Here is a 26,734-nt window from a genome sequence, read left to right on the forward strand (position 1 = left end):
ATTTTAGAATAAGGCTGTAACTTTATCAAAATTTGGAAAAAGTGAAAGGGTCCGAATACTTTCCGAATAAACTGTTTATAGAAAATGTTGACACCCCTTAATTTGTGGATTTGTCCATTTCAGCCACACCCATTGCTGGCAGGTGTATAAAATCAAGCACACAGCCATGCAATCTCTGTAGCCAAACATTGGCAGTAGAATGGCCTTACTGAAGAGCTCAGTGACTTTCAACGTGGCACTGTCATAGGATGCCACCCTTCCAACAAGTCAGTTCGTCAAATTTCTGCCCTAGTCGAGCTCCCTCGGTCAACTGTAAGTACTGTTATTGTGTGGAAACATTTAAGAGCAATAATGGCCACGAAGCGGTAAGCCACACAAGTGTACAGAATGGATGTAGACACTCATTACGAGTTCCAAACTGCCTCTGGAAGCAACATCAGCACAATAAATGTTAGTCGGGAGCTTCATGAAATAGGTTTCCATGGCATAGCAGCCGGACACTAGCCTAAGCTCATCATGCGCACTGCGAAGCATCAGCTGGAGTGGTGTAAAGCTCGCCAACATTGGACTCTGGAGTGATGAATCACACTTCATCTGGCAGTCCGACGGACAAATCTAGTTTTGGCGAATGCCAGGAGAACACCACCTGCCCCAATGCATAGTGCCAACTGTAAAGTTCGGTGGAGAAGGAAAAATGGTCTGAGACTGTTTTTCATGGTTCTGGCTAGGCCCTTTAGGGAAATCTTTGGCTGAAATCTTTGGCTGAATGGAAGTAAGTCCCCGCAGCAATGTTCCAACAGCTAGTGGAAAGCCTTCCCAGAAGAGTGGAGGGGGTTTTTGCAGCAAAGGGGGGACCAACTCCATATTAATGCCTATAATTTTGGAATGAGATGTTTGGCAAGCAGTGGGCCTTTTAAGTAAAGAATAAAAACAGACATTTAAGCATTCAATAAGTATTCCACAGTTTTATTTAAAGAATAAAATCCTGCATCAATATTTTAAGACAAACCTAAGATCTCCTTTAAATTTTAAAATAATTGTTCTTTTTTGAAACCATCACAAAAAAGAAACAAGTAGAATTTTGTAATTTAAAATGTTTTACTGTACACAGCAGAATATACTATTTATTGCAAACTGAACACCCCTGATACCTCAAACTATACACACAATTATTTAAATTCACCTAGAGATATGCAAAACTACCGAGTTCGTTAATTATATTTTCTGGTCAAATATGACAGTCCGGTTTCTCTGCCATGCGCCCCTGTAATTACCGTGTCTGAAGCACAGTAAGTGGTATCTTCAATGTGACGTCATGCCTTTAGAACAGTCCATTTCAGGAGATGTCAATTCCTTTATTTAGTTTGTACAAGATTCCAGTAAATGTGGCACTTTTGTCCTCCTTTCTGCAAACACAAAACAGAATAAACTAATGGGGAAGTCACAAAAAAATAAAATAATAATAATAAAAAGAGCTCGCCAGAGTCCCTGTGACAAACATGTTTACTAATTACTTCAGCAGAAACCGACCGACTTACATTATGGTAAAGCAATACCACCAAACGTAAGATGCTAGACTATTCCTGCATTATGGACATCTCTAAACACACAGGACAATAAAATGTCTATAAAAAGGGATTTCATTTGGAAAGATATGTTTCATTCAGCCTTTGGGCTATTCAATTACTTATGACCTACAAGACAAAAGTAATGTTTGATGTACAACGCCTTAACTGTGTTCCGTGGTTTTTTCTTTCTTTTGCTGCATATTGCAATAATAACAGTACATGCCATTTTAATGACACATTCCATGTTTACTGGTCTAATCAGAGGAGGGTATGGTTGCAAAATTCTAATTTACCAAAAGTTTGAGTTTTCCAGAAATCCTAGTTAGAGGATTCCGGATTTCCTGCTCATTCTGGGAATATGCCAACCGGGATTTCTGGGTATGACAATGTAGCCCAGTGGCCCAAGAGGACACTGTATATGCAGTATAGTGGGTGTATACGACATTATTCCACCCCAGTAAATTACTCATTGCGGCCAAGTAACAGTTGCAAAAGAAAATGTAATCGAAAGCCAAATAAATACACCTGCATGACACAGAGTATCAGAAATCTGAAGCTCAATTAGAATAGTTTGAGACAGTACCATGACTAGAAAGGACATTTCGTTAAGTTAGAGAGAACCCAAACCATCCATGATTTAAATGCTGTAAAGAGTGATCTTATCACTCAGTAAATATTGAATCCACCAAAAGGTCCATGACAGCAGATCCATCACACTGCTTTATGTAATGACAATAACATTAATAAATAAGATGAGAAATCTTTCCCAACCCTTTTCTACCAAAATCCCCAAGCCAAACCTATTCATACAACCCAATCATAACCACCAACCTCATTGGAATGAGGAAACAAAATAGGGTGCCCAGCCCCTCTAAAGAATCTAGGTTAAAAACCTGTATATCATCTGTTTTTTATAAAAGCTGTCAGTTATGTTTGTTAAGTAACCATCGACCCATGATAGAATCGGCACTTGTTTAAATTGATAACGTCAAATACAGCATCAAGAAATCACGCCCCTGTACTGTCCATTGCGAGCATACATAACACCAAAAACAACAGACCCCTTTATGGGTTAAGATCACAGTTACAGTTAGTTAAAATAAAAAAAGTTTACAATGATGATTCAAATCTGCCTCTTTTGTAACCAGTATTCAGCCAAATAACTGCCATCCCCACCCCATTGCACCATGGAGCCATCTACTTAGCATCAATTGAAAAAGCCTCTCAAAATAACAATCAATGCACTTTCACTGAAAGAAGCTGGAAACAAATAGGCTATCACTGCTAATGCAAACCAAGTAAGCAACCACCTTTCACTAGTTACAACGCTCAATTGAAGTAGCAGCCCGCAATCAACAGCAATAGGAAGGAGGAACAGGATAAATTATTGATTTAACAGCAACTATTTTCCAAAGTGTTTAAGCTACTCAAAAATATGGCTTGTATTTGTTTTTAACTGTTCCAAAAACAAAAGTTAAATTGAAAGTAGGAATCAGACGTCAAACTAGAGGTCACATGATAATGACTAGCACATTTGAAACTAAACCAAAAACATCCACGGAAGAGGCTACTTTTCACTTCAACCACAGCCATAACCGTAGTGTTACAATGAGCAAGAAATCTGTACAAGTAAGGCAGCTTGTTTTAACTAGATTAGTCAAAGCTAGCACAAGTGCTGCCCCATGGTGCATTGGAGAGTCAAGCAGACTGTAAGCATGTAAATCATTGAGAATACTCTTTACTCATCTGTTAAGACTACAGGTTTCATGGTCATACAGAAGCTCTCTGGGCTGAACTAACCTACCGGAACCACCCCGTAGCCATGATACATGTATTTAATGGAAAAAATGCACAGGATTGAACATGTCTGGGTCGTATTCATTAGGCACCAAACAGAAGAAAACAGACTGAAAGATGGAGGGACTACCTTACCTTGTCCAATAAGAACGACTTGGTTTTTTTATATTTCCGATGGCAAAGCACTATGTCATGGTGTGAACTAATGAATAAGACCCTTCTGTGCATTCCAAAATGTTGCTGTACCCATGACACTGCAGTTCACGGCTTCCAAACTGCTGGTCTTAGTGGCATATCGATCCATGTTGTATAGCAGCAATACAACTTATTCATCTTCATATTCTAACAACGCATTGACAACACTAATTTACCAAAACCGTTACGGGACCGGAAGGACCAATAACTTAAAATATGGTCATAAAACCCAAGTGAAATTCACTTCTCAGTTTGCTGTTGTTTTGCAAGCACTTCTTCCATCGCTTGCACTTAATCTCAGAACGCAGACTTCAAGATGATTAAAAAAAAAAAGTTGTGTCCCTTCCCCCCCCAAAAGCAGCCTTGAAATCCATAGCCACAGTTACAGTATAGGAATGTAGGGGGTCTGACATGGCCAGGCTAGCGTGTGTTCTGCAGTTCCAGTTTGTGTAGGCCTGTGAGCAAGAGGAAAGGAGGGGAGCTGTGCATTTTGAAGTAGAGTAGGGAGAGTGAGGGCTCAGGAAGTTGTGATGGAGTGTCTGCATGACGAGGGGTTATATGTGTTGGTGGTGGTTGTCTGTGGGAGGAGCCCCAGCCAGTGCCAGAGGAAGGGGAACGCTGGGTTGTGTCCCAAATGGCAGTCTTATAGTGTCCCATAGGGATCGGGTAAAAAGTAGTGCACCATGTAGGGAATAGGGTGCCATTTGGTACGTAGCCTCTGGGGTGTTGGGATGGGCAACTGTCAGTACACTCTCTCTTATGGGAATAATGCAGCCATCGGTTGCATCAGTGATGGTCTCTTTTCTTCTTACTCGCTCAGACAGAGGGCTTCTGGGACTGGGGGCCTGGCAGGTCAGGGCTCAAATGGGCATCAGCCGAGTGGTGTTGAACAGGAGTGGGTTCAGTTCCTCTGCATGCACAGCCCTGTGGAGGGAGGGCTCTGAGGCACTCCGCTCGATTTTTGGTAACAGGTCCTGGACCTGCTCAATGCCTAACATGATCTGAGGAGAAACAAAGTAAACATTGTAGAATTGGAAAGATACTCACATTCGAACCAAGGAGGCGGAGATGGATAAAACAAAAAGAGAACTGTATGTAAAAGAGGAAAATACCCTGTTGTTGACTTTAAATGCTTTGGCAGTGCTCTCTCACCTGTGGAAAGAGGGGCCTCTCATCACGTTTGAACTTCAGGCAGTCAATGATTAGCCTCTTCATTGATTTGGGTGAGCTACTGGACAGCAAACTGAGGTCTGGAGACAAATAGCCTCGCCCAACCATAAAGAGTATCTGAGAGGAAAGACAGGTTGGTAAATGTATGTCTCTTGTTGGGAATAGAATATACAACCATATCAGTTCTTATGTACGAGACGTTTGAATGTGAATGATTTTAAATAGCATACGTCAGCTGCACCCTTCAGATCTGTATTAAGAGGTAAACCGCTCCCATCCTCCTCTCGGTAGTCTCATTTTATATTTATGTTTTATTGTAAAATTATAACAATTTCATTGCCATTATAATCATTTCACCTGGTCTCTGTTGTTGATCTGGGAATAGGGCAGAGTCCCTGACATCAGCTCAAACAGAACCACACCGTAGCCATACACGTCTGACTGAAACGTGTAAGGGTTGGTGTCCTGCATCCGGATCACCTCAGGAGCCTAAAAACAGAAAACGCACACATATCGTTGGACAGCTGATTCAAGCACAAACATTTTATTTGATCTGTTCCATGAAGATTAATTTAAGACTAAGACTTTTTCCATTTGCCTGGCTACCCAGTTTCTCCTCTGCAATGATTCTGGATTGGAGTACATCCCTGACTGTTCACCGAATGCGAACACATTCGGGCTGTCTGACTGGACCAGGAACTAATGGGTTGGGCCAGAGCCGGAACACACGTGGGTAAAGCGGCAGTTTGAAAATGTGTCATTAGCTTTGATACTCTGATTGGTTTGAGACGATTAGATACCCAAAGACTTATAGTCATTGCGCCAACGCTAGATAGCAACTTTCCTCAAACTGCACACAGAGCAATACAAATTGTATTCACAAGTTCAGGAAATTCAGTTGTGTCACGTTTTTGTGTACTTGCCACGATACCTCCGATTATAGCAACAACCCTAACTGTTATACTAACATAAAGCTGAGTCTGTCCTCTTAACAGTAGTTTTAAAAACAGTCTTTCCCACAAATACATTTTGAAAATATTGCTCAACTGTCAGTGTGCTTGTACTTATCACAAAGCATCTCTCCCTTCACTTCATGTGCAAAGCGGAGAGGGAGAGGCAGCGAAACAGAGACAGGACAGAGACAGGGCAGTGACTTTCATTGCAGGAAGCAGGTTAATCCAGATTCATACACATTGACAGATGGAATGGAATTGCTTTTCCATTACTTCTAACCAAATTTCCAAAAAAGTATGTATAATATTGTATTGACACTGGGAGGCTGCTCTTTGATCCCATGTACCAACTCTTGCTGTCGCGCAAGGCACTCCCCCATTCATAATAATACTTGTTAAATGAATTGTTAAAAAAAAGTAAATCCACTTTGTATGGCCTTGTTCGCGAGTGTCAGTGGTACGGTTTTGGGGTCACGACGAAAATATTAATACATTCTAATAATATCTAAACAGTTAACTAGAAGGTACAAGATATGTTTTGTTTTGGTTACTAGTTTCTTCTCCATCATATTTTATAGGCTAGGCCCACCTGCTGCTGAAACGTCTGACTGACTCCTTGAGCAACGGCCCACTCATCTTGCACACATGCAGGTGATGCGAGCAAACAAACGAGCTGAAGTGTCATTCCGATCCTGGTGGATATGTAGATTTTTTTTATTTGACTGACAAAATCTTTAAACTGTGCCTAAATATATTAAATTAATTTCCATGACCTTTCCAAAACTTTTAGGATGTTATAATTTTCCAAACCTTTTTCAGGCCTGGAAAACACAATTTCAAGATGTCATGACTTTTCTAGGATTTTCATGACCGTAGGAACCCTGGTTAATGCACATTATGGTTGAACAAAAATTTGTTTTAGAACCCCCAAAAATCTGCAGGAACGATGTTTAGCCTAATCACCGAAATTATAGACATAATCAAAATGACTTCGGTAAGAGGGCAATGTCGGTGTCTAATTCTCAGTTAAGTGTCCCAGTTCAAGTTACTGTTGTCTTAAATTGTGAAGACCACTTTTCTCTCTCTGCAACAGCTCGACTTGCACATGCACAAAACGAGCACATGCAGATAGATAAGCTCTGTAACATCTTGAAAGTGTGCCTCAAAGTGTGCCTAAAAAAATATATACATATTACCGTGGTGGCAACAATTCAGCAGCTGCACAATATAACAGAAACTGTTTGCTTATCGGCGTTGTATTTTTTAAGACCTTTGAAAACTGAATTGAAGACATTGTAAGACTTAAGGCCTTTAAATCAGATTAATTTAATTAAGACAAACACTTTAAGGACCCGCAGACACCCTGTTTAAGATGTTACAACTGCGGTCTTATACTGAAAGATTAATCACGCATAAACTACAACCCCTCTAAACTCTCCAGGAAAACTCAGACATTACAAAATCACATTGCTAAATGTAGTTTGACAGTTGATGTGAAATGATGCTACCCCCACTATCAGCCAGTGATATCTAGGATGTATTCCTAGACACCAAATGGAAGAAAAAGGCTTGAAACGGACTGCCTGAACTTGTTCAATGAGACACTGTGCTGTAAATTAATGCAACCCAGGGGTGCAAGGAACTTACCATCCACAGAATGGAACCGCTAGGCTGTTCTACCTGCTCGGAGCCACTCCATCGAGACTTCACTGTGGCCAGCCCAAAGTCCCCGATCTTCACAGTCCAGCCCTCATGGAGGAAGATGTCTGACACCAGAGCTCAGGAACATGGCAGCAGGTAGGTAGGTATATACATTTGGAAAAGAAAAATCACACTGATGATTTTAATACAACCTTCAAAATGACTAAATAGACTTGAAATTGATAGCATTCTACAAAAGTGATCTAGATTTAGACACAAGCTTTGGCCTCAAGTGATACTGGTGGTGGGCATCTTTCTCTGACAAACATTTGATACATTTAGTTTCATTTTGACAAATACGATAAATTGATACATTTGTTCTAATTACTCTCCATGAATGTTTGATTTGACAGAAATAATGTGTTTTAAAGGCTACTTCGCATTTAAAAAGAGGAAGACTACAAGATACTCTGGCACAGTTTGAAGGTTTAAAAAAAAAATCTCACACCAAGCAATATAAGCACTAAACTCATGATGCAAAGATTTCACAACTGAACACATAGACAGTCCATAAAATATTAATATCAGTGGTGAACACAGCACTGAACACAGACAAAACACACAAATTAATAGGGTGCTCAAAAATGCTTCTGTGGTCATTGATCATTGGCTTCTAACCAACCACATAGGCCTACACTAGAACTGACAGATCCTCACCAGACAGTGTTAAGCACACCACAAATCCAAACTCATGGCCCGTATTCATAAAGAGTCTTAGAGTAGGACTGCTGATCTAAGATCAGGTCCTCCCTATCCATATAATCTACACTGATTCAAATGATAAAACGCAACATAGTAAAATCTTTTAAATTGTTATGAGTTACAGATGAAATAAATTCATTAGTCCCTAATCTATGGATTTCACATGACTGGGAATACAGATATGCATCTGTTGGTCACAAATACATTAAAATTTAAAAAAATAAGTTAGGGGTGTGGATCAGAAAACCAGTCAGCATCTGGTGTGACCACCATTTGACTAATGCAACATCTCCTTTGCATAGAGTTGATCAGGCTGTTGATTGCGGCCTTTGGAATGTTGTCCCATTCCCCTTCAATGGCTGTGCAAAGTTCCTGGATATTTGCAGGAACTGGAACACGCTGTCACACAGATCCAGAGCATCCCAAACATGCTCAATGTGTGACATGTCAGTATGCCATGGAAGAACTGGGACATTTTCAGCTTCCAGGAATTGTATACAGATCCTTGTGACATGGGGCTGTGCATTATCATGCTGAAACATGAGGTGATGACGGCGGATGAATGGCATGACAATAGGTGTCAGGATCGTATCACGGTATCTCTGTGCATTCAAATTTCCATCGATAAAATACAATTGTGTTCGTAACCCTAACCCCACCATGGGGCACTCTATTCACAACAGCAAACCGTTCGCCCACACATGGTCTGCAGTTGTGAGGCCGGTTGGACGTACCGGCAAATTCTCTAAAACGATGTTGTGGTAGAGAAATTAAAAGTAAATTATCTGGCAACAGCTCTGGTGGACATTACTGCAGTCAGCATGCCAATTGCACGCTCCCTCAAAATATGAGACCTCTGTCATTGTGACGTGTGACAAAAGCTGCACATTTTACAGTGTCCTTTTAATTGTCCCCAGCACAGGGTGCACCTGTATAATCAGCTTGATACGCCACACCTGTTAGGTGGATGGATTATCTTGGCAAAGGAGAAATGCTCACTAACAGGGATGTAAACAAATTTATGGACAAAATTTGAGAGAAATAAGCTTTTTGTGCGTATGGGAAATTTCTGGGCTCTTTTATTTCAGCTCATGAAACATGGGACCCTTTACATGTTGCATTTATATTTTTTGTTCAGTGCAAATTCATCTTCAGAAGTAAAAGCCCAGCTCAAGAAAGGATACTGTTTGATTTCAGGTCTCGATGAATTATATTCTTGGCATGAAGATAACTGAAAAAAATAAATAGAAAAAAGCCTGTTTTATTTCTAAATGTATACATAAAGTAAATACAAAAGCAGATAAGCTAAAAAAGAACATACTGCATGTTAATACTTTTCAAAAGCACCATGTGTTGTGATAAAGACAGTTGAACAAAGCTCATGAGGCATTTAAGTTATATTCTAAAAGAATCAATAGCTATACAGTTGAAATCGGAAGTTTGCATACACTTTGGTTAGTCATTAAAACTTGTTTTTCAACCACTCCACAAATTTCTTGTTAAGAAACTGTAGTTTTGGCCAGTCGTTTAGGACATCTACTTTGTGCATGACACAAGTACATTTTCCAACAATTGTTTACAGACAGATTATTTCACTTATTATTCACTTTATCACAATTCCAGTGGGTCAGAAGTTTACAAACACTAAGTTGACTGTGCCTTGAAACAGCTTGGAAAATTCCAGAAAATTATGTCATGGCTTTAGAAGCTTCTGATAGTCTAATTGACACCATGAGTCAATTGGAGGTGTATCTGCAGATGTATTTCAAGGCCTACCTTCAAACGCAGTGCTTCTTTGCTTGACATCATGAGAAAATCAAAAGAAATCAGCCAAGACCTCAGAAGAAAAAAAATGTAGACCTCCACAAGTCTGGTTCATCCTTGGGAGCAATTTCCAAATGCCTGAAGGTACCACGTTCATCTGTACAAACAATAGTACGCAAGTATAAACACCATGGGACCACACAGCAGTCATACCGCTCAGGAAGGAGATGCGTTCTGTCTCCTAGAGATGACCGTATTTTGGTGCGAAAAGTGAAAATCAATCCCAGAACAACAGCAAAGGACCTTGAAGATGCTGGAGTAAACAGGTACAAATGTATCTATAGCCACAGTAAAATGAGTCCAATATCAGCATAACCTGAAAGGACACTCAGCAAGGAAAAAGCCACTGCTCCAAAACCGCCATAAAAATGTCAGACTACGGTTTGCAACTGCACATGGGGACAAAGATCATACTTTTTGGAGAAATGTCCTCTGGTCTGATGAAACAAGAATATAACTGTTTGGCCATAATAACCATTATTATTTTTGCAGGAAAAAGGGGAGAGGCATGCAAGCCGAAGAACACCATCCCAACCGTGAAGCACGTGGGTGGCAGCATCATGTTGTGAGGGTGCTTTGCTGCAGGAGGGATTGGTGCACTTCACAAAATAGATTGCATCATGAGGTAGGAAAATGATGTGGATATATTGAAGCAACATCTCATGACATCAGTCAGGAAGTTAAAGCTTGGGTCTTCCAAATGGAAAGTGACCCCAAGCATACTTCCAAAGTTGTGGCAAAATGGCTTAAGGAGGGCAAAGTCAAGGTATTGGAGTGTCCATCACAAAGCCCTGACCTCAATCCTGTAGAAGATTTGTGGCAGAACTGAAAAAGCGTGTGTGAGCAAGGAGGCCTACAAACCTGACTCCGTTACACCAGCTCTGTCAGGAGGAATGGGCCAAAATTTACCCAACTTATTGTGGGAAGCTTGTGGAAGGCTACCCGAAACGTTTGACCCAAGTTTAAATTGTTTAAGGCAAAGCTACCAAATACAGAGTGTATGTAAACTTCTGACCCACTGGGAATGTGATGAAATAAATAAATAGTTCTCTACTATTATTCTGACATTTCACATTCTTAAAATAAACTGGTGATCCTAACTGACCTAAGACAGGGACTTTTTACTAGGATTAAATGTCAGGAATTGTGAAAAACTGAGTTGAAATGTATTTGGCTAAGGTGTATGTAAACTTCCAACTTCAACTGTATATCATGAATTTAAAATAAAAATGGATTGCCACTTTAATAAGTGTTTGAAGTGAAATAGCTTACTCCATGCCCTGTGCTGTCTGCCTGGCAACGTCGATGCGGCGCATGGTTTCAAACTTGGTCTCGGAGACATGCAGATGACGGTACAGGCTGCTGCCCTCACACCACTGTGTGATGATGGCAAAGTTAGGCTTTGTCATAAAGCCCATAAACAGCAGAATGTTGACGTGGCGTGTCTTTCTGCAAGGGGGGGGACACCAATATCAGTCACAACACACAATACTCATGTTAACTCATGGTAGGTCAGTTTCAGTCAAAACAGCTACATAAATTGCAATACAGCACCATCATCAAGTAATGTGCCTTATATCAAGACCCCCCCCCCAAAAAAACATGAATTAATTTGTCAATGTAAGAAGAGGGCAGGTACAATACTCACCTGAGGACTTGCATTTCATTTTTAAAAGCCTGCAGCTGCTCAGGTGTTGGCTCTGTCACTTTGAGGATCTTGATGGCCACATCTCCATGCCACTTTCCCTTGAAAACAGTCCCAAAGGACCCTGCACCTATCCTTTTCTGCATGGTGACTTCTCGAGAGTGGACCTCCCAGTAGTAACTTGAGTCTCTATAACCGCCACGGTGCTGAAACACACTTTTACTTAACACCATTTTCAACAACATCCATCACTAATTAACAAGGAGCACCAAGGGTTCAGTCTCAGAAAAATACCACTTTCTAAAAAAAGAAAAGATAATGACGGCATCTCCCAAAAAGACTGTAACAAATGATGCCAGAACCTTTTTCCACTCAGATGAGATCCTGATTCCATAGAAGGGTTTTAGTAGCGCCGGCAAATATAAACTTTACTTACCACTTTCTTTTTGTCGTCAGATGAAGAGGGCTTGCGCTCTTTATGCTCTGAGGGAGATTTAGGGGGTCTCCTGCCAGGGGAGTCCAGGGAGGGGGGGCTGGTGGAAGGTTTGGATGAGGGTTCAGGACCTGTAAATAACAGTATTCAAATGAGCAGATTATGAAACAAATGAGCAAGTGCAAAATAATCTCAAAGACATGAGTAAGGATAAAGAAATCAGATTTGAAATCTCACCCATTGTATTGTTTTGTATTTTTAACGCCTCCTAAAAAGGACAAACACATTGTCTAATATTAATGAAACATTCACAGACACATTGATGGCCACTGTGTGTGATGTATGCTATTGTAGGGGTTGAGAAATAAGCAGAAGACACATTTCCATGGTTCACTGTAACAAATAGACTAATGAATTTGTTTTGTAAACCCTGTGTTGTAGGAGTGACTGTCTCACCTCTATGATGCTGACTCCGGCAGGGCCCACAGTGCTGACCATGTGGACGTTGGGGGTGGAGGTGGACCGATGCCTCTGTAGGGATGGTCCATCTCCAACTGGCTGGGGAAACAGGAAGGCAGAGGTCGGGGACAGAAGTCCATGCCTACAAGACACAAAGGGGCACAACAGAACAGGTTCGGTTCATTTCTGAAGAGCTACGGTTATCCATTTGAGGGGGCACCAATACCATATGGTTTCTGTGACTGCATCCTAAATGGCACACTATTCCCTTTAAAGTGCACTACTTCTGACCAGAGGCCTATGGGATAAGTAGTGCACTACTTCTGACCAGAGGCCTATGGGATAAGTAGTGCACTACTTCTGACCAGAGGCCTATGGGATAAGTAGTGCACTACTTCTGACCAGAGGCCTATGGGATAAGTAGTGCACTACTTCTGACCAGAGGCCTATGGGATAAGTAGTGCACTACTTCTGACCAGAGGCCTATGGGATAAGTAGTGCACTACTTCTGACCAGAGACCTATGGGATAAGTAGCGCACTACTTCTGACCAGAGACCTATGGGATAAGTAGCGCACTACTTCTGACCAGAGGCCTATGGGATAAGTTGTGCACTATATAAGGCATGGCCCACAGAGCATTTTCCTAAGATCGGTGTCAACTTACTGACTTAGAATAAAAAGGTACAATTTCAAAATGTGGCATTGAATCATTACATTTACATTTACATTTAAGTCATTTAGCAGACGCTCTTATCCAGAGCGACTTACAAATTGGATCATCAGTTTCTCTTGTTATGTCAGTCACTCAATTAGGCTATGTCAGCTACATTTTTTAGAATAGTTTACCCAGCCATCTAAACTTTTAGTAACCATGGTCAAATTATTAAATTTTGTTAGTCCCTCTCACTCAGGCAATCAAAACTGTAAACATTTCTCTACACCCTAGGGCAAAATGAGTAGAAATGCATGAAATGTGTTATAAAATGTCTAAATCTTCACTCCGCCCCATGGCAAAATGTGTAGAATTGTAGAACTCTAAAAATAATTATCCGCTGTCAAGAGGGGGGGCCGCAAAACATGTTTTGCTTGTAATATGGGGGGGACCCTCCCAACAGAATGTCACTTAGGGCCCCCAAAAGGCTAGGGCCAGCTCTGACTGCATGTGTGGGTATGGGTATGGAGACCCACAAGTCACTGCGGTCTCATGAGTTCAGATTTTTTTGTGGCCCCCACCCCCATCAAAGTTACCCATCCCTGATATAGGGAATAGGGTGTCCTTTGGGACGCATGTGACTATGGTTCAGATCCACTTACCCAGAAGAATCTGGGGTTAAGGCTATGTCGCTCTGGGATATGGAGTTGTCTGGCAACAGTATGGATATCTGAGGGTACTCATCTGTGCAGGGATTAGGTGTGAACCTGGAAATAAGGTACAGTACACACACAGAGGGTAAGCAGAGGGTAAAGAGCTGTTCCAGCCACACAATGCTAAAAGTAAAACAAATATGAAGTGATATTGGTGACATTGCACAACAAAATGCATGGAGAACATTATGGGATTTGATTATTTTAGTTTGTGACCAACTTTTTATTTAGTTCGGTCTTTTTGAAGGGCGGGGTGGGTGGGGTGGAACTACAGAAATTCAGCCGTGACAACATACTCATTTTGATTTGGCTAATGAAAAAGCAGCCTTTTGTACAAATGGTGCTCTATTTTTTGCGAGTGCTTTTGGAGCAGGTGTGTTTCTTGGGTCATCGCTATATCAACATGGTTTCTTATTAGGATATCAAGAAAGCTGGAACGTTTATTATAGGACAGTTTGGGCCTTTCAAATGCCAAGACAAAATAGCTAGCATTGCCTTTTATCTTTAGTGTTAGTAAGCCCATGGATGTGAAACAAAAAAGGCTGGACCCACAAGGAAACCCACATTGCGCGCACGCGCGCCCTCCCCCCATGTGAACCACTCTAAATTACCCCTAAATATAATGTACCCTCAATTTGTATTAAGCATGTATGTGCTCTATGTAAAAAGAAAAATGTTTTAAAAAGGCAGGGGGGGGGGTGTATGTGCAATAAATGTAGTCTAATCTAGATCTTCACAATAATTAATCATGACCTGTAGGCCAAGTCGTCCCTGGGAGATAAATTCAGCAGCGTAAACAGAGGGGGACAGCTATCCTAAACAGTTTAGCCCAAAGGGATGAAATGCTCTATAGCCCCACAAGGAAGCAACCCGTGTAAATGTTACCACACTATTGACTCATACAATCTAGAACAGTATCCCCATTCCGTCTCCATGTCTTCGACCAGGGCTCTAAAGTACAACCCTTTGGATCGCAATATGGGGCGGCAGGGTAGCCTAGTGGGTAGAGCGTTTGACTAGTAACCGAAAGGTTGCAAGTTCAAATCCCCGAGCTGACAAGGTACAAATCTGTCGTTCTGCCCCTGAACAGGCAGTTGAAAATAAGAATTTGTTCTTAACTGACTTGCCAAGTTTTAAATAAAGGTAAAACATTTTTTTTTTTTTAAATAAATAAATAATAATATGCTCCTAGATATTTTGCTGTGTGACATTACATATTATTTTGGGAGCACCAGTGAGACAAAACATGTAATAAAAATAAACATCCAGAGAATTGCTGTAATGGTAGGGTTCAGTGTGCAGATGTTTCCAAGTCCCCTAGAGAAAAAAGCAAGCACAGATGAATTTGTTTAATCCAAAGCCTACATGTAAATAATAATAATAAAGACCGCTTCAGTGATTTGTATTTCTTGCAACTTTCTGAAGAAGTCATGCGTCTACCACTGTGCCGGCAAAACTTATTTTTCAAGGCTTCCCCAAAAAACTTGGGGAATGATATATCATGATTTGTATCAATCGGGTAGTTTTTTGTTTTGCAAACTCTATTCCACATGCAGTACAGAAACACCGTCAGCCAAACACCAGTCTCTTGAGGTGCGTAATTGAAATAAAAGGGCAACTATACTTGCCAAAATATTTTATTGTGGTCTGCTGATGTGGTTTAATCATTGTTATCGAAATGTTGTTTGATATGAAAAGTGAGATTTTTAAGCATGAAAACCAGAAGGGGGAAGAAAACAAAGGGGAAATCCAAAACGTTTGTTTCTTGTGTTATGGCGAATAAATGTATTGACTGGTAAGAATTCTGAGTGGCTGGTAGTTATTTTCATATAACTGCCATAGTGGTTGGTGGACCAAAAAGTTGGTTTATGAACAGTGCCTAAAAACTATCACGAGTCGTTCCCAAACCACTCATGGGCATTCGTTTACACCTGGTTACTCTACCAGTACATCAAAACATTTGGGGGCACAAAAAGAAAGGAAAAAGGTCAGCTTCTTTAGAAGACCACTGATCATAGCAATGAATGAATGAGTGATCTCTTGCATGTCGTCACTCACAAACTTAACGTGCTTAAAGAGACAGGGTAGAATTGTCTATGTAATGCATCTCACTAGGTTGTGCTTTTACACGATATAGAAAGCTAATATAAAAATATATCTTCTGGCACTCCTAGATTTGTTGTGGGAAAACTAGTGCTACCAATGAAAAATGCTAATTTAGAACCCTGTCCTCGACAGACTCACCGTTTTGTCATAGTGTCCATGTCCACACACACAGTGGGAACTTTGCTGCTGCAGTGCTGGTGAAACTTGTAGCCACATGTCTGACATCTGAAGCCGTTGAACAGAAACTTGTGGCAGAAGTCACAATAGGCCAACTTGAAGAAGGTTTTCCGTACCTGCAATAAAAATAATGTGAAAGTATATTTGTCAGACATTTCAGTTGAAGAGAAAGTGAGGTGAGAGTTGTGACAAAGTAGTGTTAAGTCTGCTATACTAACCCACACAGTCTGTACATGTGTGCAGAAGGTGGTGGTGTTAACCACTTCTGGAAAAATAAGTGTTGCCTTACAATACACAAATGCAAAGGTGAAACATTTACAAGAGCTACTTACAAAGTTATGCATGGCGAGAGGGACATCATCCAACACATCTACAAGCAGCTCTTCTCCTACCAGCGGGGTGATGTCAGTGTTCCAATCAGTTAGTCTCTTGCGACTGTGGGGGAGAGGGGGGGGTCAGATAAAAAAAAGTAATAATGATATAAAAAAAACACAAAAAAAAATCTGAAAACTGTATTACCATGAAAGAAATGTTGCCAGAAATGTATCTTGGGGTTAAGACGCATCAACAATGAACCACTTACAGATTATTTCGTAAACAGACACTGCTATGAACCTTTTACTTATTGAACTGTACACACACCTTGCCAGATCAGACAAGAAAGATGCTTAAAAATGGAGATGGTGCAAAACAAGATATTAAAATGGGCTAGGGCAGACACTTACCCCTCTAGGAGTCGAAACACTGCGCAACAGTCCTGGCTCAGGCCCCTCACTTTAAGGGCTTTATCCAAACTGTCATAAACAGTCTGGCCAGGGCGAACATTCACCTGCAGACACAAACAGTAGGGAGTTTCATGTAGTTTAGCAATTTCAAGTAGGGTGTGCAAGTGGCTTGTTGTGTCAGCGAAAGATAACTACTTTCACATAATAAAATATAGCACCAACTTCATTTACAGTTATGAAATTGTGTGAGTATTCACAGTGAATTATTTGGATCTCTATGGTAAATCATGCGTTTTATGATAAGAAATAGATTGGAACTGGGCCTTAGGCACCAGCTGTCTGCTAGGAGTTAGTCATTGATGCAGTCGTGAATCATTAGTGTTGAAAATAATTCAATTTTCCGTGTAATATAAATGCCCAAAAGATTATTGTGAAACTCTTACCACAGTCCTCTGTTTATTGGGGAGGTAGACACGGATGGTGCCGCCACCTCGGGGCACATCCTCTGGACTGGTCTCACCAGAGGAGGAGCAAGAGGAGGAGTTGGAGGACATGATGAAAGGCAGGAGGAGCAGGGGAGGCAGCACTGAGATGCTTCAACCGCAGGCGAACTTCATGCACTGGGGATCCGGGGGAGTGAGCCCTTACCTGGAACAGACAGTGCTACGAATTAGCTACGATCCATCTGAATTCAATCAAACGAGTGAGACAAATGTGCCCACAATTATGAACATAGATTGACTAAGTATGTTGCAACTTGCAAGGATTATACAACATTGTGTAAACTAGGTAAATAACTGCTAAATACACAGAAGAGGCCTCATTTTTACAACTCCAAAAAATAGCTTCTCACAGTAAAAACAGTCTAAAAAGGGTTGCTTGTACCAAACAGCTGAGTTGGTGTAGGTTGTCAATGGCTCGAACAAATGTTATTTATCATGGATGATTACTACTTTGACACTAACTAGTTAAACTTACTAACCAGCTAGCTAACTTCATAGGCAACTTTACGTAGCCTAGACATTGCTAGTTAACGTTCATTACTACAGCATGTCTCGCTGCACTTTGACTCACAGCTAGACATTTAACGTTAATGTGCACGCGAAATTGCATTATTGTTGTCAAGTACCGTAGGAGCCTTGTTGGCTTTGTAAAGCTACAAATGTTATAGCTAAAGTCGTTGGCAAGGTAATTACGTAGCTATCCTAGCTTAGCATATAGTAATGATATGACTGTTTAGCAATATGACATTTCCACATTTTGGAAGCCATATTTCTCTCAGCATAACTACCACTGAGGCGTGCAATTTGTTTATATTATTTTGACGGAATGACAATACCGCGTCGACGAGGTTGTTATAAATAGTTTCTTAATTCCTGTCAGGTGTTTTTTTCACGTTCGAGTGCTTTCATGAGGCGGAAAGGGATTAGCTAGCTAGCGCGTTAGGTTGCTACTTTTGCTGTCTGATACCATCAAGTAACGAAAAGCTTCTTTCACTCTAATTTACGTAATAACATAAGCAACTGCTTAATTCATAATCGGCAATTCAGTACCATTGCAAAACGAGTAATTCATAAACAACTAACCGCAAATTTGGTTTTGGAATAGTCTTACCTGAAGGAGCCATCTTGAATGCTCTTCATCAGAAGTAGAATCTCTTGGAAAGCGGAACACCTCCGTGATGCGCGCTCCCTATTGGTCAATTCTCACATGTACACTCGCTCATTGGATAACATAATATAACAATGGGGCGGGTGTTACAAGTAAACATGATAAAAAAAAGAAAAAAGTTAACATTCTACAAACTTATGTTACAGTAAACTACAGACAAACGACGTGGATATGATTCAGTTGACCTATTAAATATCCGGGGGGAACATTGTTACATCTGAATCTACCATATTAAATGGCACATCCATAACTATTAATTTTAAATAGCTACATGCAATAAATGGTGGTTGGGCCTCATTCTGTGATAAAGCAAATGTACAGTATGTATGATCCTGATTTTTTTTGCAGTAAAGTAGTTTGTATCATATGAGCAAGTAAAAACAAGATTAAAACCTGGGACTGATTTTATTTTCACATGTTGATCATCTCTTCGCAAGTCACTAGCTCAGTTACAGTACATATTTATTTTTTATTTAACTAGGCAAGTCAGTTAAGAACAAATGCTTATTTACCATGCTGCGCCAATTGTGCACCGCCCAATGGGACTCCCAATCACAGCTGGATGTGATGCAGCCTGGATTTGAACCAGAGACTGCAGTGACCCCTTTTGCACTGAGATGCAGTGCCTTAGACCGCTGCGCCACTCAGGAGCCCAAATGTGTGTCTTTCTATAAACTTGTGTACCAGTGAACATTTCTTGTGGTTATTATTGTGAATAATTTTGTTGACAGAACTCGTTGTATTAAATACCAATTATTTAAAAAATATTGAAATGCTGTTATCTTTTTCATTCTCTGGAAGGTTTACCATGGCTATTATACATTTAAGAAAAGTTGACTAAAGCAAACAGACATGCCTACTAGGCATGACAAAGAAACATGCAGTTTAACGCCATATTACCATGAAATACATATACGAGGAATGATGTGTAAAACTTAACACAGCATTATGCAACTATGTGGTTGGGCTGCTTTTGCCATGAGCGGTCCATGAAAGGGGCATACTGGTTGAGCCTACTCCACGCTGAGAAACTTCCTCTTTTTGGCAGTGTGTGTGTACGAGTGGTGGCGCCATTCAACGTCCGCGGTAGCCTCATTCTCCAGGGTACCAAGCTTGATCATGTACACTACAGACGGAAAACCAGTTGTTAAAGCACTAGTGTTTAATATAACAATTATAATGATGTGTGTACATCATCAACACACACAAGAGGAAGATACACAAATGGTTTATGGGCTGCAGTGCAAGAAAGGGTAAAACACAATTAATACAAAATTCCACCTTGTAAAAAAAATAAATAAAAAACTCCTTTGATGTTGCTAATGATGAGAAGGGGAAAACATTGCACTTACATTTCATTTCAAATCTGGGCCCAACTTCTGACAACTCAACGTTCTTGTGGTCTGTTTTCTTATAAGTGTGATGTCTGCAATGAAAATAGGTCCTTACTTTAAGTGAATAAGTCTGAGCCTAGAAAATTAAATCAGAAAAACACAAGGTACATTTTCCCAAATAGCTCATCCAAAGCATCCCTCTACTCACCTGAAAGATATAAAATCCTCCTGGTTGGCAAATGTGATAACTCGTCTACTGTCCTCTTTAGGCACTGGGAACAAATACTTGAGGATATTGGAAACCTGATTGAGATTTACTTAGTCAGTGTCAAACATTTGCATACATTACTCAAATAATAAGTCTAAACATTTATTAAGAATTGTTAAGTGTCAAGACTCACCCTCTGTCCAAGTCGTGAAGAGAAGTTGTGAAAGATGAGGTGGGGGTAGGCCTCAGACATGGTTTCAATGTCCGGCACATCATGTCTCATTACCACATTGTAAAGGGTGAAGTATGCAGTTGGTCCAAAAGGTAGGTGGCACACCACCAGGCCATCTATTAATACCACAGGCAATATAAAAGTAGTTATTTTAAGGTTACCTCAATGCAGTGTTTTTATACTTGGAAATAGTCATTATAGTCTACCCAGACCCATTTGTGCACTCTTGCCTACACTATTGCTGTTCTTGTGAAGCCAAACATGTCAAGGAGTGACAAGGAAATAGCACGATATAGCACAAACAGACTGGATAATTACAACCTCTGTTTGCATTAAACAAACACCTAATATTATTAAACCTAGAGGAATATTAGTGCAGGGCTATGATACTTAATTGAGAGGATTTGGTGTTGGTTATGGATGGGCTTACCTGGCTGTCCTCTGGTTTCATGAACAATGACCAGGTCTGTAACATTGTTGGCTTTACAGGCTTGTACCAGAGCATTGATCTCATGACCTCCCCTGTTCATACGCTGAGCCCCTGGAAAGATCAGCTTCACCTCCTGTCAACAGTAAAAGTTACACACCAGGCACAATTGAGGAGATGTCATTACTGTAAACATACTTTGTGTTAGAGATTGGGCAGAGGACAGACATTTAACAAGAAGGCATCTCTCAATGAACCTTTCTACGATTCCTTAATCCTATCTCCTTGCCTCCTATATTCTCCAAAGCCTTTTTAGAAGGAGGCGAATAAAGAGGATGCAAGGAATCAAGGAAAGACAAATTGAGATAGGGCCAATATCCTGAGACATATAATGGGGACAGACTTTGACAAACATCTTGAGTCGAGAGCTGGGGTCTCTTGATGTTGTGACCATGACCTTTGGATCCTCCACTCCAGCCCATTTATATTCATCATCCATGTGAGAGCTGACACCTGCAAACACAGAGAAGGTCCCAGTCAGTCACTGGTTTGCTCATTGTCATGAGCGATATAATATTTACAGTGTATGTGCAGATGCAGAACCTGATGTGTGTAAAAAAAAACAGAATTATATGGAGAATGTCATTCTATTTCTATGGAACAAACCTTCAGCTCCCTCATCGTCATACTCCAGCAATTTCTGTAACTGTACTGCTTCTCTGCGAACCTCCGTAGGGATGAGACGATTGTCTGCGAAAAAAGAAGAAGAGTCATAGTCTCGGAACTAACTAACGTTACCCAAAATGTCACTTGTTTTCAAGGCCATGCCTATTGCCAGCCTAAAAAGTATCAAAACATTTCAGATTGTTCATCATTCACCCAATCTTCTGAATTACATGCAATCCTCACCATCAAGAGCAGATTTCAGCTTCTGTTTCTTCTCCTCAATAGTCCGCACTCTGTCCTCCTGGGCCTTCCTATACAAATACTCCCGTCTCAGTCTCGTCTCTCGGCGAAGCTACAATCAGACAAAAACACACCATGTACAGTTGAACGCTGGCTATATCATTCATTCATAAAACAGTATCATAGATTAAAGTTTCAAAAAATTAAATTAAAACACCAGACATAAATCAAAATAGTGGCTATCCATTAAACTCATGTAGCATAAATAAAACCAACCCAGATCAGTCTAATAAAATCTTAAATACACAACAGTTCAAAATGTCCACTTGGCTGTGTTTGGCTTGCAAACTAGCTAGCTAGCTAACGCTAAGAAGCGTACCATTGCCAGCATGGTAACCTGGATCAGCAACGTTTAAACAGAGTCCGACATCAAAATATTTGTTTAATTTCTACTCTGAAGTCGGAAATAATCTGATGTTTTAAGAAATATGAGATTATTAAAAGCTAAACAAATGTTCAGTAAATTTACCATTGTGTTGCTTTGCTAACACTCACACGCATGGGAGGCTGTAAGGAAGACACCAACACTCTTTTTCATTGGATACGCCAACAGCCAATGGCAGTGAGCAAAACTGTCTAGCAAGATGACACGTTCGCGCCATCGAAAAATAAAAGTCCCAGGGACAAGCCATAAGAAACATTGATTGAACCAAATATTGGAAATTCATAAGCATTTAACGTTCGCATATTGAGTCATTAGCTGTTTTTTATTTTCACAGATATAAAGACAGCTTCCATTCACATTTGTAAATGTGTACTAAGCTATCCTATATTTGCGTATTAAACATTCACAACTTTATATGATTCAATGTGATTAAATCAACCCAACTATGCAAAAACAAGAAGAAGAAAACAAGCGCTCTCTCTATTAGGCTCGATATGTTTGGTTGGCCATTTTCTGACATGCCCCTCTCAGACACTGACATACGCTGACAAAACCACCTTCTGCTCAGTTTTACCTCATATTTTGAACATTCAACATTCAACAACATAAATGATTCTACTGACTACAGTGTTGTTCTGGCTTGGAGGTAAGGTCCAGATATGCTTTAAAAAAGTGCTTGAGAATTTTTGGTGTATTTGTTTTGAACATTTGCTGTTTTTGATCTGACCAAGGATATATTTCAATAACCAAAGCTAAATGAAGGCATAGCAACAAAAAAATTGTTTTACAGAGTGAATATTGTTTTGACTGAACTGATATTCAAAACTTTATTTAAGTGTTTGTTACAATGTTACAAAACACTGTCAGCTGTTTTCAAAATAGAAAAGTTAAAGATGACTCAAATAAACAATTAAATATACTTTATGAAACCATTTGGGATGCGTAACAAGTTTAATTCTACTGCCATTCACATGCTAACAGATTCTACCCCCAACCCACAAGACTGCTGAACATTTAATCAAATAGCCAACAGGACAATTTACATTGACACCCCCCCCTCCCTTTGTTTTTACACTGCTGCTACTCCCTGTTTATTATCTATGCATAGTCACTTTACCCCTACCTACATGTACAAATTTACCTCGACTAACCTGTACCACCGCACATTGACTAGGTACCGGTACCGCCTTTATATAGCCTCGTTATTGTTATTTTATTGTGTTACTTTTTCTTACATTTTTTACTTTAGTTTATTTAGTAAATATTTTCTTAACTCTATTTCTTGAACTGCATTGTTGGTTAAGGGTTAAGGGCTTGTAAGTAAGCATTTCATGGTAAGGTCTTCCTACACCTGTTGTATTTGGCACATGTGACAAATTTGATTTGGTTGTGATATTTAAGACGGGAAATTCAAAATAACTTTTCTTGAACTGATGTCTTGATAGGTCTACGCCTACAAGTACAATTAGAAAATTAGCTATGTAGCTTACGAACGGTTTGGCCTACAAACTAATATGACCACTCCATGGACTCATTTGAAGGTAACCAGTACCAGCTAAGTAACATAATACAATAATCCTCATCAAAATCTGTTAGTGTAAGTTAGCAATGTTTTTTTGCATGGGCTGCGTCTCAATCCGCATATATATAAGGCCGCTCGAAGCTACACTCTGTTGATCTACTTGTGTGCACATGGGTGGAGTGGGATTTTTGGGGGCAGCGGACTCTTTTCGTTGTGTTCCACGCAGAGAGGAAGTCCACCTTGTGTAGTGTATATCCACTAGGGACTTGAGGAGCCAGAATAGTTTACCAAGCTAGAGGGGCCGAGGCACTCTTTTTTTACTGTAGCTAAAGACAACATGCCTGTTTACAAATACTAGTAGCTAGCTAGTTACATGTCAGTCTAGCAATTTTGGTTCCCCACTCATTGCAGGCCAGCTGCTGCTACCAATGCCAGAGTGATGGCTGGGGACCCAAACACCAAGCCCTTATGTCTTTGTGGGATGCGAGGCATTCCCTCTGAGGGTAAACCTGATGCAACCATATCCAGGTAATAAACATTAAATACATGTGACTATATACATTTATGAAAATTATACCAATATAGACATTGTAATTATATGCATAAAAGTGATCAAGCATCTTAGTAAGAGAATAAGGGCCTTTGTCCAAAGCATATGCTACACAGTTGTTACAGTACATTGATAGCCTTCATATTCCTGTTCAATACTAATGGAAATGCTTATTTTATTCAAAGGGTCTTCTGGCCTTGATGACACTAAGATCTACAGCTACTGCCACTCAAGAACCAGAAGAATTTCAGAGAACTGCTTTGGGATCCTTGCTACAAGACGTGAGGATCCTATAGAAAGCTGAGACCATTGTGAAGGCCTGCATGGCCCTCCACAATTACCTGCACCACAGACACTAGACATTGACAACACAGTCATCAACACAGTACATCCACCCCATGTTTGTTGACTACTCCATAACCACTGGGGATCTGTGTCCAGGAGAGTGAAGACAGCTCCCTGGACCAAAAAACATGTAAATGTTGGGAGTGTGGATTGGAAAACGTGTTTACATACATTCTCTTATTTTGGTTGATGTCTGTCATGTTGAGTTACACACAATGGTTTTCTGTTCTTCTTATTCACACTTTACAAATCACAACAAAGACTACAATAATGACAGTCACTTCATCCTTGTTTTAGCTTTTCATATTCTTTGGAGGCTCAACCTTGTTATGTGTAGTGGCCTTTCAGTGGAGACCTTGCTGCTATAGTACATGGGTGAGATTGAGTGTCCAACTGTAGACAATAAGGACAGACCCCCCAAGACATTAACCTAATCTACAAAGTAGTACAAGTTTACTGAGTGATTGATTCAAAACAGTAATATTTTCTGCCACAAGTGCAAATACATTTGCAGACCTTTTAGATATTTATTTACTATCTCAAGAGGAAAAGAGTGATAAGTAAAACACAGGGTAAACGTGTGGTGAAAGGGGAAATAAGAGAAAAAACTAAGTAAAAACCAGTAACAAGAATTATTTCCTCAGTCAATATAAAAAATCATGCAAAAAAAACCTGTAAATTACCCACCACTCTTACGTGTGAATAAGAAAAAAAGCACACAACACACGTTTTTGGAGTGAGACGGAGGGCTCTGTATCACTCGAGAGCGGATGGGTCGGACACTGTACTAATTGATGGCCCTGTGAAAGTACATCATCACGTCCCTGACAAACGGGAGACATTGATCAGCTGGAATAAATACTATCCATGGTACCATGACATCGAAGATGGCCATTGCTGGACACTGCTGCCGTTTCTGTAACTCCTGTTGCCAAGTCATCCACCTGCTGCATAATGTCAGTGTCCAAAGGATCCTCAGCTGTCTTCCTCAGTTGGCCATTGGAGCTGGGTCAGGAAGATGGAGCGGAGGTTGATGAGTTGCAGGGCAGAGAGCAAGGGTGCGCCTGGACAGTACGTTGGGTGTTGGTGAGAAGGGCATTGGGGAAAGGGGCCGGGAGGTGAAGAATCAGGAGGCGATTAACCACTTTTAGATAGGCCCTCAGGGCTCTGCTTTGTCCAAAACACCAGCCCCCCCAAAACTACAAGCAGATTATGAATACATTAGAATACAATGCACACAATCTTAAAACATCTCCATGCGCTCCTTTGAGATAAAATGTTTACCCAAAATAACTGATTTAATAAACATCTCAATCTAATTATCACACTGTCTGTTTTCAGATGTTTGAACTAACCCTGCTATTCATTATGATTTGACAACACAGGCTCTGAATATTTCCCACTAACAATTTATTCCATACAGAAAAGAGCTGATTCCTCATGTTCTAACTAGGTCGGCTAAACATAAGATATCATGACGAGAATATACCATATCTGGCATATTGATGTCTGACGATGTTTCACGTGAACACGAAGCTAATCCAGTTGTCAGACAATCGGCGGGACACACACGAGCGGCAGCCCCACTCCTCGTCTCCTTCACCTTTTTCAGATTGCGAATGGGTCCGGAATCCTTCTCCATGTTTCTTTGATATTAATATCGGGTCAAGAATCCTTCTCCATGTTTCTTTGATATTAATATCGGGTCTGGAATCCTTCTCCATGTTTCTTTGATATTAATATCGGGTCCGGAATCCTTCTACATGTTTCTTTGATATTAATAACGGGTCCGGAATCCTTCTCCATGCTTCTTTGATATTAATATCGGGTCCGGGAATCCTTCTCCATGTTTCTTTGATATTAATATCGGGTCCGGAATCCTTCTCCATGTTTCTTTGATGTTAATATCGGGTCTGGAATCCTTCTCCATGTTTCTTTGATATTAATATCGGGTCCGGAATCCTTCTACATGTTTCTTTGATATTAATAACAGGTTTCTACATGTTTCTTTGAATTAATATCCTTCTACATGTTTCTTTGATATTAATAACAGGTCCGGAATCCTTCTCCATGCTTCTTTGATATTAATATCGGGTCCGGGAATCCTTCTCCATGTTTCTTTGATATTAATATCGGGTCCGGAATACTTCTCCATGTTTCTTTGATATCAATATCGGGTCCGGAATCCTTCTCCATGTTTCTTTGATATTAATATCGGGTCCGGAATCCTTCTCCATGTTTCTTTGATGTTAATATCGGGTCTGGAATCCTTC

General features: G+C 40.3%; 2 protein-coding genes and 1 long non-coding RNA gene across 7 annotated transcripts; 1 reads left to right on the forward strand and 2 right to left on the reverse strand.

Moving 5' to 3' along the window:
• Positions 1 to 950: 950 nt before the first annotated feature.
• LOC118358512 (serine/threonine-protein kinase A-Raf-like) lies at positions 951 to 18,775 on the reverse strand. 4 transcript variants are annotated; one of them, XM_035736427.2, is made up of 16 exons: positions 18,436 to 18,761; positions 17,265 to 17,469; positions 16,822 to 16,925; positions 16,429 to 16,531; positions 16,058 to 16,212; positions 13,763 to 13,867; positions 12,445 to 12,589; positions 12,226 to 12,256; positions 11,992 to 12,119; positions 11,559 to 11,761; positions 11,183 to 11,359; positions 9,271 to 9,317; positions 7,331 to 7,449; positions 5,088 to 5,219; positions 4,713 to 4,847; positions 951 to 4,561 (listed from the first exon to the last, which is right to left on the reverse strand). In XM_035736427.2, exons 2-16 carry the CDS (start codon positions 17,373 to 17,375, stop codon positions 4,421 to 4,423), a joined length of 1,836 nt encoding a protein of 611 aa, XP_035592320.1. In that variant the 5' UTR covers positions 17,376 to 17,469; positions 18,436 to 18,761; the 3' UTR covers positions 951 to 4,420. The 4 variants fall into 4 exon arrangements, with proteins under 4 accessions (XP_035592320.1, XP_035592321.1, XP_035592322.1 ...); XM_035736428.1 differs by having other exon boundaries at positions 18,408 to 18,438; XM_035736429.1 differs by lacking the exon at positions 18,436 to 18,761 and adding an exon at positions 17,707 to 17,728.
• Positions 18,776 to 18,878: 103 nt separating this feature from the next.
• Positions 18,879 to 22,184, reverse strand: LOC118358513 (U3 small nucleolar ribonucleoprotein protein IMP4-like). 2 transcript variants are annotated; one of them, XM_035736432.2, is made up of 9 exons: positions 22,129 to 22,184; positions 21,603 to 21,711; positions 21,360 to 21,443; positions 21,097 to 21,206; positions 20,697 to 20,829; positions 20,228 to 20,382; positions 20,035 to 20,129; positions 19,845 to 19,918; positions 18,879 to 19,618 (listed from the first exon to the last, which is right to left on the reverse strand). In XM_035736432.2, exons 1-9 carry the CDS (start codon positions 22,129 to 22,131, stop codon positions 19,506 to 19,508), a joined length of 876 nt encoding a protein of 291 aa, XP_035592325.1. In that variant the 5' UTR covers positions 22,132 to 22,184; the 3' UTR covers positions 18,879 to 19,505. The 2 variants fall into 2 exon arrangements, with proteins under 2 accessions (XP_035592325.1, XP_035592324.1); XM_035736431.1 differs by having other exon boundaries at positions 22,155 to 22,175.
• A 254-nt stretch (positions 22,185 to 22,438) lies between these two features.
• Positions 22,439 to 25,742, forward strand: LOC118357946 (uncharacterized). Its single transcript, XR_004820389.2, has 3 exons — positions 22,439 to 22,690; positions 23,978 to 24,094; positions 24,302 to 25,742. It is a non-coding gene; the product is annotated as an uncharacterized LOC118357946 (long non-coding RNA).
• The last annotated feature ends 992 nt before the right edge of the window (positions 25,743 to 26,734 follow it).

This window comes from Oncorhynchus keta, chromosome 25, assembly GCF_023373465.1.
Source record: "Oncorhynchus keta strain PuntledgeMale-10-30-2019 chromosome 25, Oket_V2, whole genome shotgun sequence".
Taxonomy (NCBI): domain Eukaryota; kingdom Metazoa; phylum Chordata; class Actinopteri; order Salmoniformes; family Salmonidae; genus Oncorhynchus; species Oncorhynchus keta.

Excerpts from the sequence above, each read along its gene's own strand:
- LOC118358512 (XM_035736427.2), bottom strand. The coding sequence starts at position 17,375 with ATGTCCTCCAACTCCTCCTCTTGCTCCTCCTCTGGTGAGACCAGTCCA. Across the intron at positions 13,868-16,057 it reads ATGGACACTATGACAAAACG|GTTCACACCTAATCCCTGCA; the intron begins GTGAGTCTGTCG and ends CCTTATTTCCAG. Across the intron at positions 12,590-13,762 it reads TTAACCCCAGATTCTTCTGG|GCATGGACTTCTGTCCCCGA; the intron begins GTAAGTGGATCT and ends TGTGTCTTGTAG.
- LOC118358513 (XM_035736431.1), bottom strand. Across the intron at positions 21,207-21,359 it reads TGACGATGAGGGAGCTGAAG|GTGTCAGCTCTCACATGGAT; the intron begins GTTTGTTCCATA and ends CTGTGTTTGCAG. Across the intron at positions 19,919-20,034 it reads GAGGATTTTATATCTTTCAG|ACATCACACTTATAAGAAAA; the intron begins GTGAGTAGAGGG and ends TTTTCATTGCAG.